The sequence below is a fragment of the Aythya ferina genome, assembly GCF_964211825.1.
Source record: "Aythya ferina genome assembly, chromosome: 23".
NCBI classification, from domain to species: Eukaryota; Metazoa; Chordata; class Aves; order Anseriformes; family Anatidae; genus Aythya; species Aythya ferina.
In genome coordinates, this window is record NC_140321.1 from 2,103,691 (window position 1) to 2,116,346 (window position 12,656).

At 40.3% G+C, this 12,656-nt stretch overlaps 1 protein-coding gene across 4 annotated transcripts in view; it reads right to left on the reverse strand.

Annotated features, from left to right (window-relative positions):
* MYO1D (myosin ID) overlaps positions 1–12,656 on the reverse strand; it is a 156,382-nt gene that overhangs the window by 118,710 nt on the left and 25,016 nt on the right. For all 4 annotated transcript variants that reach the window (XM_084496140.1, XM_084496142.1, XM_084496139.1 and 1 more), the window contains exon 2: positions 632–840. In XM_084496140.1, coding sequence (XP_084352266.1) covers positions 632–840 — 209 coding nt within the window. The remainder of the gene's footprint in view (positions 1–631; positions 841–12,656) is intronic.

The following is a 12,656-nucleotide window of genomic DNA, read 5'->3' on the forward strand; positions in this document are numbered from 1 at the left end:
CGGCCCCCTCCCCCCGGCTAGCCACCCCTATATATTGTTTAGCATGACGTCAGATGGTATGGAATACCCCTTTGGCTAGTTTGGGTCACCTGTCCTGGGTCTGTCCCCTCCCAGCTCTTACTGCACCCCCCAGCCTGCCCGTTGGCAGGACAGAGCAAAGGCTGAGATGTCCTTGGCTTAGTATAAGCACTGCTCTGCAACAATTAAAGCATCGGGGTGTTATCAGCACTCTTCTCATTCTAAGCCAAAACACAGCATTCCACCAGCTACTAGGAAGAAAATTAATTCTGTGCTAACTGAAACCAGGACAGGGACAAAAATCAGCATTTCTCCAAGCTGCTGGAGACACAGGAACCCCATTCTCACTGATCATCATTCACACAGGCATAGCAAGCAGAGGCCTTACCTTCAAGTTACATTTTACACGCACAGATTAAGCTAATGACTGACACCAGCTCTTGAATCAGATAAGAAATAATTGTTGAGGTCTCCACACACAGATTCAAATGCAAATACGCAGTTTTAAGATTAATGAAGTTTTCTAAAACGCTATCATTAGACAAATCCATCTTCTGCCTAAAATTTCACAAAGATCAAGTGTTCATCATAAAGACAAGCTCTTTCAGCTTACCTGATATTACAATACAGGTGTCTTTTGATCGCCTCTTCATCGCTTTGTAAGCTGCATCAGCAATTGCAAAGAGGTGAGGAGGCCTCTCATACAATTCCCTTCCTTTGTACTGCTCGATCATGTCACGCCCATAGATGTTCAAGTTTTTGTAAGGATTCATGGAAACAACCACTTCCCCAATAAACGTATAAATACGTCCTTTTTCAAACCTACCCAGGATGAGACAAAAGGGAGAAAGAATCAGTTAAATGTAGAACTTCAGAAGGTTTTCCAAGTAGCCTATTTCATCGTATGAACTCTTTAATTCATCATCATATTGAAACTCTTATAAAAAAAATAAATCAAAACTTGAATAAGGTCATTATCTGTAAGCAGTGGGGCCCAGAGAGCGTATGAGCACATCACATCAGGTCTCTAAGTAAAAACGACTACGAATGAGGATTAGCTTCAAATCTTACCATGTACAAAGGAAATTTCTCCTGATATTTCACTTATGGATGCATGACGAATCAGATTACTGTGGTACAAATGCTGACTTTATTTTTGAGGATAGCAAACCTCTGGTTTGCCAATGCAATCAAGCCTGCTTTCAGCATCACTAGGTATTTCTGTTTCCATTAGTATACTACCAGAAACAAATGGTTTTAATGAATTCTTTAGTGAGATTTACATTAATATAATTCACTGCTTCTACACCTGATGATAAGCAAAGATGAGTTTGTGATGAGTGATGGGTTTATATGTTACACAAAGTGGATTTAAAGGCAAATTCTTTATTCACATTCAGAGCTTATCCAGATTAACAGAGGTTTTGAAACCCCTCACTCAGAGCACTAATAACATTTACAAAAGAGTAAACAAAGTTACAAGCCAAGAAACAAATTACAGCCTTTCAACTTGAGCAATTAGCTTCCACTCATACTTTTCAGTGCAATGGGCTTTTATCACTACTGTTAGATCAAAAGTAAAAGCTTTGAAAGAATCTGTGAAACAATCCTAAATTACACCTTTCCTAAAGTCTACTAGCTCATTAGTTTTCTTTCTGGAAATGGGATAGAAAAAAAAAAAAAAAAAAAGAAAAAATTTGAATCATTTTGGAAGAAAAAAAAAAAGAAAAGTCTGTTTAAGCTAAAAGCTGTTTCCAAAGAAATCAAGATTTTACCAAACTGTTTTGTTTTCTAGCAGATGAGCACACAAGGAATTTCAGATTAACAGTTGAAGAATTCCCACAACAGCAGATTTATAGATCAATCAAAACACGGCATCTCTGTAAGTACCTGTGTGCATCCTGCATTTAAATCTTACAGCATTAGATGGCACCATAACACCTCTACAGGCTACAAGAAGAACCTTCTTAATGCTTCATGGACTACAGCATAAATTCTAGCAATATTGAATTTATTACCACCCCCACGTGGTGACAGGCATGACATTTTCTACTGCTCATCTGAGAATTTTCTGCAGCATCTTGGAAGTGTTAGTTTTTAGCAGGTGTAATAAAACTCAAGAAATGCAATCCAGCAAACAGCATTCCTCTTTCCCAAAGCAATTCTGCCTCTAATTCCAGAAATACATCACTGCAAGGACACAGGAACTGCAAAAGGCCCTTTTATTCCTGCATTCAGTTTTGACTGGAAGTAGTCGTAATGTGCATTTCCCAAAACTTTAATTGGCTTGAAATACAAAGATATATTATATTTTTGATATATATGCTACTTGAAAGCTACCAAAAGTGTTTTAGAAAAGATAATGCCCGTAACAATTAGTGATACTAACTGTGATGTAGCAGCTCTTTCCTAACTATCGCAACAAAACCAATAGATAACACACAGGCAATTTGACAGAGACTATGATGCCAAGCAACTGGTATGAAATAATAATAACTGGTATGCAATAAAAATGAAATACTGAATCTCAGCCTATTTTCAAAAGTCCAGTTTATCCCCTCAAGGGAATAAACAAGAAGGGAAGCCACAGGTACAGAGGAAGCCTCAGTCCTTATCACTTGCCACCCCTAATTTTAATTCTCCGAAGTACTAAGCCACTGGGAATCGTGCTGTTGGGAAGACACCAAAGGCTCAGAAGACACATATGGGTGCAGCGAGATCTCACTCCAGGCTGCTCAGCTTCTGCCCTCCCAACAGCAGGAGGGCACGAGGGGCTCTGCATACACATAGGAAAGGTTTAAAAAGAAGAACCACACCGCTGCTTGCTGAGGAGATCAAATCACACAGGGACATACATATGTAGTGGAAACCACCACAAGGTCATCAAAAACTGCAGTCTATCCCATCTCTTCAGAGGCAGGCTGTCCGCAGTAGGTGAGCTGCCCAGTGAACACGCATACTGCATTCCAAAAGTCGCTGCACAGCGGGCATGTAACCACCCCAGAAGGCACCACTCAGTGATAAAAAGACAAACACCATGACTTTGGGAGGAGGTTTCAAGCCATACCAGAGATGCACGGCCAGAGGATTCATGGCAAGCACAGAAAGCATAAGGCTGCTCCTTTTAGCTGCTGAGAAGAGAAACAAAAACAAACAAACAAAAAACAAAACAACAACAACAACAAAAAAACATTCCTACAGAAGCATTGTGCCAAGTCACCACCCAGTACCCAATACTCTGACCTCTTCCTAAAGCAATGAATTATGTACACTTGCAGTAGCAGAGCACAGTTTAAGTTTCTTCCTTTGGCAGTTCCCTGTCCCTGGCTGCTTCAGAAGCAGAGCCCCCAGATTTGTGCTTGCCAAGGGTGTGCAGCAGGAAGCTGGGAGCATGCGCCTGGAGAAGCCCTGGCACGTGGGGCAGCCAGTGTGCTGCCTGTACATGGCCACCACCTCAGCTTTAAGGCAAGGTTTAAGAGGTTTTTTAGACCCTGATGAGTTGTATTTTCAGCCTCCTTGGCAAGCAGCAGACAGAGGAGGAAGAAGAGGTTCCCTCTCCAGGCTGGCAAAGGGGCATCTCGCCGTAAGCGTGGCTTTGAGGACACAGACTTTGTCAACATCTCACATGCCCATTTACCTCTCTATCCATCTTCATTTCTCAGCATGGAGTTAAAATTCCAGAGCCGTGCTTAGATGTTCCTAAAACGAACAGCTACACCTCACCCCTCGCTGCTGATAAAGACTCTTTTCATCAGATGGCGTAGTCCAGCGCTGCGGCAGGCCAAAAACAGCAGTGTCTGTTTTCCTAGCTGCATTGCTTTGGTGTGAGATTCTTGGTTTTCCTTGCCCGAGAAGAACTCATGAAAACTTAAGAAAACAACTAATAACTGAAAGGCAAACGGGGAGGTGTAAGTTGTGTTAAAGTCGCTATTCTGCTGCAAGGCGAGGTCACACAACTGGAGTAGGAATGAGGTCTGGAAAATGCTCAGCGATCCCAGCAGACATCCACCGAGGAAAGCTCATCGTCACACAGAGTACCCTGACCACTTTGGTGCCTGCATAAAACGCCCAGGAGGAGGGTTTTGTTATTAAAAGCCTGCCAGGGCATTTTAAAAGGAACGCCTCTCCTTATTCCCTCAGTCAAACCCCATTTTGTAATTTTGCATGCACCACAAAAATCATGGATGTGCTGCAAGGAGAGGAGATTGTTATGGGGAAATAACAATTGTATTACTTCCAGTAATTTCTCTATCACCGTCTTCTGAATTTTCCACTTATTACTCTGGCATCTGGAAACTAGCTCAGCAGCCAAAAGGAAAGGCACAGTCTGCGTGTTATTTTGGTGAAGTATGTCAGTTCTTTCATGAGAAGTTTTTACACTAGTTTTTATTACCTCGTTAAAACATCGATTGATGGTGAGAAAATATAAACCAGTAGGTCACAGAATATAAATCTTCTAAAGGGACAGAAGTGATTGTTTAGGAAAGAAGAGGGCCAAGGAAAGAATAGGACTCTTGCTTTGTTTTGTGTTTTTTATTTTTAGGGAAAGGAGCTGAAAACAAAAATGCTTAAGTCCAGACATAAGCGAAACAACCTGACACCACTTACTGATTCTTTAAATTTTAATGGAAAACATGAAGTATCAAATAAAATTTTAAATACTTTTGCTATGCAAATATGCATCTTTTCAGAAACGGTTACATATATGTTCACATCTAACTGCCATTGGGCAACAGACTGTGGAAATCAGAGGGCTGAAGCAGAAATCTTCGCCACCAGAGAGCACTCACATTTAGGATTTCTCCCACCTGACAAACACTCCAGTCAAAAATAAAACTGTTCTTACCGAGGAAATGATGCAACTTCAAATGCACTCAGTACAAATAAAGAAAAGTTAGTTGGCAAGACTTGGAACCAATACTCCAAAACAACATCTGCAGAATGCAGACCATTAAAAAAAGGCACCCTACCAGGCAATCACCACTCCAAAGGCTGCAATTCAAATTATAAAGGCATTTCATAATTAATCATTTACTTGTCACTCCTCTGTACCGCCAGATAAACAGAAACTTGTTGGGATCGCAGACAGCCAGCATCATTCTGCAGGCTCATTGCTATTTCTAGAATTCAGCATACTTTCTGAGATAACCTGTGCCAGGAGCAGGGGAATCAGTTTGCAGTGAGATCACAGGCTGGGCTTCACTGGGGTGTGAAACTGCTCCTCAGAAACACATTTTGCCAGTCTTTCCCTCCATCTGTCTAATACTCAAGCAAAGCAACTGCTGGAAAAATCATGTCAAGTCTCCAACCATCTTGTTTTGCACTGCTTTAAGGCAGCTGAGCGTAGATACCAGTTTTATGGATCATTTTCTTCTGGGAAAAGACCTTCTCTCACATGGAACTCCTTTCCCTCCTGAGCACGGACTGATATAACATCCTGCTCTGCATCCCTGTAGACACACAAAAGCTTCTCCCACTTTAGCAGGTACTCAGTACACCTCCCTGGTCTCACCTCTTCCTGCTGCTGGATGACACTGATGTGATGCTCCAGAAGCAGAACGTCTTCACAACAAGAGGTCACAACTTGGCCAGCACCTAACGACTGGTCTTTGGTTTATCTATGCAGCAGTGGCCCAGTGTAAAGGAAACATTAACAGAAAAAGCAAAAGCAAATAATCCAGAGATATAGGAGGGATACAGAAGCCTCAGCCTGTGCTAGAGAGTCAACAGCCAATGTAGTAACAGTGATGTTTTAAAGAACAAGGGCTGAGGGTTTCAAATTATTATTTCTGACTTATTAACTCCAAAGCATAATCAAATCAAAATACTTGGTGCGAGTACTCTTTCTTCCTTGCTCCTTTGTGTGTGGGAAGGAGACCAATGTAGAACCTGCAGAGGTGCTGGCACACAAGAGGGACAATCCCTTCTCCTATTACAAACACCCTGTGATTTGGGTTTACCCCCTGCAAAGGGGAGGGTCACAGCTCCTAGCTATCATTTACCACCACACACATACATTAAAATTCCATTTCTGCAGGCTTTGACTCCATTCTCTGTGCAAATACACACAAAGACATTTAATTAACCTCGTGTTCATGAAGGGATGTACATGCATAGTCAAAGATGGGCCTTTAGGATGTTTTCATTAAGGAAGGGAATTTAAGTAGGCTTCTGGCAGTGAAATTGTGTTTACCTGCATTTAAATGCAAGAATTCATAGCCAGTTGCACTGACACAAAGGCACAACTATTCTTCTCATGCTGGAGGAAGTAAAATGACTTTGCTTAAGCACACTTCACCCTGTGTGTGTCAGACAATTGCCTTTTATATGTGATACCAGGCCTCTCTACTGAGCATTCAATGCTACTTAAAGACCTTGTCTCAGGTAAGTCTCAAAATAAACCCAGCTGTCAAGCAGGAAAGTGCTTACTTTCAAGTATTTCAGTAAACTGTTCATAAATTGTATTCTAGCAGATCATCCTCACCAGAAGAGGACTCAGATAAACAAGATTTGTGCTGGCAGAAGTATAGCTAGGATATTTTGTTGCAGTTGAGAAAAGAGACCAAACAACTGTCTGGTCAGTATTACTTCCCTGTTTTTGGAAAACAAACCAAGTCTGTCACAGTATTGAATATGCATATCTACTACATATAAGTATACCCCATGAGCCAGGAAAAAATTGAATATAAGCTTAATGGGCAGGTGAAATTTTTGCTTGCAGTTGTGCCGCATGGAATCAGTTTTGTACATGTTGCCAGTTTCACAAAATAGGAAATGCCATTCACCGTGCATTCTGCACCACTCCTTTCCTGTAGGGGAGGGAGCAGAAAGGGCAGGGTGAGGAATACTTCATTCATCTGCAATTTTCAGAGTCTGCTTTGGAAATAACATTAAAGAGCCCTTTGTAATGATGTAACTTTTTCAAAGAAAATAGTAAATTATGACTGACCACTGCCACACTGTCCCCAGCAAACCAACATTTAAGCAAACTGTAAGTTGGCAGGGCTGGTTCAGCGCCAGCACAGCTGACCCCTGCATCATCTCTGCAGCTCTGCAAACCCAGAAGGCAAGGTCAGGGGAAAGGAAAATGGAAGGTGGATGCTAAGTGAGTTCTAACAAATGCTGAACAAAGACTGAAACTATGAAATGTGGCTAGCTAGCTAGGAACTGGAATAATATTAAAATCCCTCTCCTTATAAATGAAGTTAAAACACTAACCTTGCACTGAAAAGATGCCAAACCACTAAACATAGGAGTCACTGAACTTTCATTTCTATTTGCGTCAATGGACAGAATGAGCTGTCTCTCCAACAGCAGGGAAGTACTGCGTGCTCCTGGTACGCATCTAGAAGCACAGCAGAAAGCACAAGCAGACCTGAAGTAGGTAATACGAGAAAAGGGAATTCTTTGAAAAGCTTCCAGGGACAACATAACACTTTGTCATTTTTCTTTCCAGTCCACACCTGACAAAGATGCTACTGAATACCGGTAGAGGAAAGAAAATTGTTCCCAATTTCTCTGCATGGAGCACCATATGAGAAGTCTGGCTGCAACACTGCAGAGTCCTAATGCAATAATCATATTACACTGCTTTGAGCCTGAGGTTGCCCTGAATGACATCCTGAAGCCGAATTATCCTATGATCCTGTATCTAACCAGGAAAGAGAAGTAACAGGCCTGGAATAGCAACAAACAAAAGACTGCCATCAAGCCATAATCTCTAGTAATCTGTCAAAAATTTGGAAGAGCATTTCAAGAGAAGACTAGTGGGTCCTACTGGATATTGCAGAACTTGTTTTATGAATGTGCTCAGAAAGTTTGGCTTCTTGCACTGACTAGCGAATGACTTCACAATCCTTTATGTTCCTTCCACTCTGTTACAGCATTGATAGATCTTAAAAATGACACATTCACTTCCTCCTCTTTCCAAACCCTCCAGCATTTTTAACTGTAACCTGCCACATCACGATTACCTAAGCCTTCAGCTTTGGGAATTCAGCTTTGTTCATTGGATTATGTACCACTATGTTAAATAACACAGTGGTACTCCACTGTGGTACTGGAGTGGTACTCCACTCCAGAGGTGGAGTCACCATCCCTGGAAGTCTTTAAAAGACGTTTAGATGTAGAACTTAGGGAGATGGTTTAGTGGGGACTGTTAGTGTTAGGTCAGAGGTTGGACTCGATGATCTTGAGGTCTCTTCCAACCTAGAAATTCTGTGATTCTGTGATAATATATCACCTTCAAGTGTATCAGTGGACAAAACTGCAGCACAAAAGGTAAAAAACAGACTAATGACTGGTGGCCAGAAAGATTTGCATCATGTGGAAGATCCAGACCAATACAGACCAATCAGCTCTCTGGTTCAGTGATTCATGAGTTCTGCGATGGCAGTTTTGCCTGAACACTGTACACACAAGGACTAGCTTATGCTTCTGAATAACAATCTTTTTTTCAAGGGATGCCAAAGGAACTATAAAATCCTACAACACAATAAGAAATGGCAGAAAATCAAAGACCATGAGTGATACTGGAAAGGTTTCTCCAAGAACTTCAGGGAACAAAACCCACTCATTTTGCTGCTGCTGACCCTGATGAAGCAGTATCATTGTACAAAGAAGCATAACCTGAAGTCACATCATCTACAGGATTGATGAAAACTTTCAATAAGTGATATTCATATATTGAAATATATGATATACATATAATATACTTTAACACCTTCCCAACTTTCTGTACATGCTGCACAAGGAACAGGACTTTGCATTGATTTCTAACTGGACCCCCCCACACTTCATTCCACCATCCTAGGTGCTAAGGTACAATCACAATATTTCACAAATTTTCTTTGTAGATGCTTGGAGACTCCTTTTCCAGTCAGCTGGCCACGAGCTGCTGATGTTCAGATGCTTCATTGTTCTGTTGTAAAAGAAATATTCTGCATCTGTTAAACTCGTGCCCAGTGCCGATCTGCGAACACTGCTGGAGTCTCCTGAATACAGCATTGTTTTGGTGCAGCGCTCAAAAAACCCAACTCATCTCATGGTGGTAAGATACCATACGCTACCCGCCAGAGCTCCAAAAGGCTTGCTTAGTCCTCTGGTAACAAAATAAAGTTAGACGCACAATTTATACTAACATAGGCCATGCAAATCATGTGAAAATACTACTACAAAATATGAAAATAACACACACGACTTACATTTCTGCATAGTTAGGGATCTTTTACAGTTATTACAGTGACCTGCGCCATCTCCCTGAAACGCAAATATTGTGAATGTAGTGCTTAAACAGAAGGACTGTTTGTTTTTTGGTCATGAAACCAGGCAGACTTCTTTAAGCATTTATGTATTTTACAGCATAATGTGCCTTAACACAGATCTTGTGGTTTTGGCTCGCAAACTGTCCTAGCAGCACATTAGATTACCAACTAAGGGCTTCGGCAGGCAAACTGCTGAGTCTCAAAGCAGCAGATTAAGATATTCCACCTACAGCTGCCCATCCAGCTCCACTGCCAAAGGCTCCCTTCTGCCACGTCTGCTGAAGGGGCAGCAGTGGACAGCCCTCATCTTGGCAACCCTGGGTCAGATAGTCACTGTTTGCTTAGGGACTGATACCACCAACTTCAGCCTGCTCACGATAAGAGCAAGCCATGGAAGGGATACGAGTTTCTCAGATCACAAAGCAAATACTTTCCACCACGATATGTCCATTAGCTGTTTAGGTTGAAGGAAAGGACTTTCAGTCGTGCTTTTCTTGAAAGCATGTCTAGTCAGTAAGAGCCTCCCAGTTTTTGTTTGGCACAGATCTGTTGTGTTATTTTTTCTTGTATTTTGTTTTGTATTGTAAAAGTTTCGCGTTGCCTAATGGCAATTTGGATCAGAACTGCAGTGAAATTCCCTTTTCGCCACCTTTCTCCCAGCCTCTCCCTCAGCAGCAGCTGCCCCGGATCATAAACCCTACAGGCCCTACAGAAACAAAATTCAGTACATGTATCAGTGCTGAACAGGGCCAGGAAACATGCAAGATTTGTTCTTTTAATTAAAGAGTAACTGATGTTTTACAGAAAGTTTGTTTTAGAAATAAAGATGTGGAGTTACTTGTAGTAAAAAAATAAAAAATAAATAAAAAAAAAATAACTACAACATTTTCAGTTGAAGCCATAAATCTGACCTTGCAGACTTGCCACCAGGACTTTTTTCCTCCTCACTGAAAGGGACAACTTCAGAAAGGGGAGAAGGAACCAACACGAGAACTCGTCAAACATCCTTGTGGATATGGCAGTACAACAGACCAGATAAGCAAATGGATTTGCACAAGTTAAGTATTTCACTTTATATTCTTTGAATGAAAAAACATCTGAGAAATAGGAGTGCTGGAGTGTTGTTACTTATGCATTCATCATTCAGAGCAAAAGGAGTGAATTTCTAAATGCCAGCTGTATCGAGTTGTTAAACAATGGTGTTTCAAAGAAAACATTAGCAATATGGAAAAGGACTTAAATGGTTTAATTATTAAAACAGATTACTTGATTTATATGCCACTTTTTTGCTGTTTGTTTTAAATTATCATCAGAGAGACTGTTAATTTACTTCCTTTGGATTTTACATATATTTTCTGTCCAGATAGCTCCCACACTGGGGCTGAAAACAATTCAAACAGTACTGTGAGACAACAGAAATACCACATAATTAATATGCAAATAACCTGTAAAATATCTATAGCTCATCTTCCACAAGCCAAGACAATTTTGACCACACTGTCAGGTTTTAGCTCTGGCACAATGAAACTCAGAAGCCTGTTGAATGATTTAAAACAGGACCTTTTCAGAAGATGCATCAGCCTAAGAATTCAGGCCACCTCCTGCTTCTGTTACACATCTTTTGTTAGGTAATGAGCATTAGTTATCCACCAACACCAGAAGTCAGCACAGTGCTACACTGCTTACCAAAAAGTTTACAGACAAAATTTTCAGCAACCAGTAATTTGACTAAGAGCACAATTTGAGCCTAGGGTGGTGGTCAAGTGCATGCTCTCAGCTTTGGCAGATCTATTTAGACACTCAAAAACAGCAGCATATAGTATGATTGCACAGCTGTCTATTTCCTGGATTATCATGTTAATTTTTGACACATGTAACAAAGTAGTTGGCCCAGTTTTAAAGCAGGCTCTTATACGAAATGACCTCCACAGGTCTCACTCAAAGAAAATTGCTCTATGGCTATAAAAGCATGGAGTAGCTTCAAATATCGGCTGAAAGTAAATGTTATTTCTGATTATAATAGCACAGGTTTTCAAATTAAATTTGCTATCAGCCTTATTTAAATTAATGTTTTTTTGTTGTTGTTGTTGTTTTTTTTTTTTTTTTTTTTTTTTTTTAAGAAATCAGCTTAATTAAGTGTTCAGAGCTATGATCTATCCTCCTCCAAATGCAGCAATGTTTTTCTTTTCTTCCTGTGAGTAATCAGCTTCTAAGCCCTTGCAGAACAGCAACATACTGCAACAAAAAACAAAGAAACACACTCAGTCAAGAGCCTTCATTTCTCTGGCCATCTCAAACTGTCAAACACATTAAACCTTTAAATACATACATACATATGTATATATATATAAAATCTTCATCTATTGGATGGATAAATTCTTTCATATGTTATTTTTCTACATCTGTTAAATTCAAGATTTAGAGATTATCTTTTCTACATTCACCTCATTGTCTCTTCTGCCACAGGGATATCTCAATCTCACTTGTACTTTTGGAATAATATAGATCTTACCAAATTGGTAATAGTTAGAAACTCAGAAACATTCGTTTATCAACTCCCACTTAGTAATCATTTTCCAGCAGGCAATAACAAGCAGGGGAAATAGATCCACTGCCAGTTTACCAAGGATTTATGAAAGCAATGGAGCATCTCAAGCTTCACAAACTACTTTGTTTTGTTACTTGGAAAGCTTTAGCAACCCACACGTTTAAGATGTCTGCTAGCTCTCCATAGTTGAAGAAAATTACTGCCAACCAATATACATCAATACACAGACATCATGACTTCAGTTCTGCAAAATCCATATAAATTGCATACCTATCTGATGGGAAATAGAAGCAAGGATGAAATCCTCACCTCAAAGTGGCCTTCTGTTATCTAACTAAATTCTTTTTGGATCTATCTCAAGCATAGCACCGCTCTCCACGTTTATTAAATAAAAAATTTAATCCCACAACATTTGCAACTTTCGTTTTGAATGTTTGCTATACTATGATGCAACAGTTTGTGCTACAATGGTGTACGTGTATGCATGAACACACACACACACACCAAGTACAGCATTTTTATGGTTGTTAAATGTATATATAAACTGCCAAGGTTAACATTTACATGAGGCTCCTCCTAGCACATATTGCACAGACGCCTCTGGCTGGCTTGTAACCAAATCTATTGATAAAATAAGCATTTATAAAACTAAGTAAGAAAATACAACTCTAGCTTTTGGATATGCTGAAATGGTTTGATGGACTTACAGATAAAGACAGGGTTCAAGCGTTTCGTTCACAGCACTTTCATGCACTGCCAACAAAATTATTACAAATCCCGGTTTTGTCAAAAGGACAGTGGAATGCATTTATGAAACGGCTCTTTTC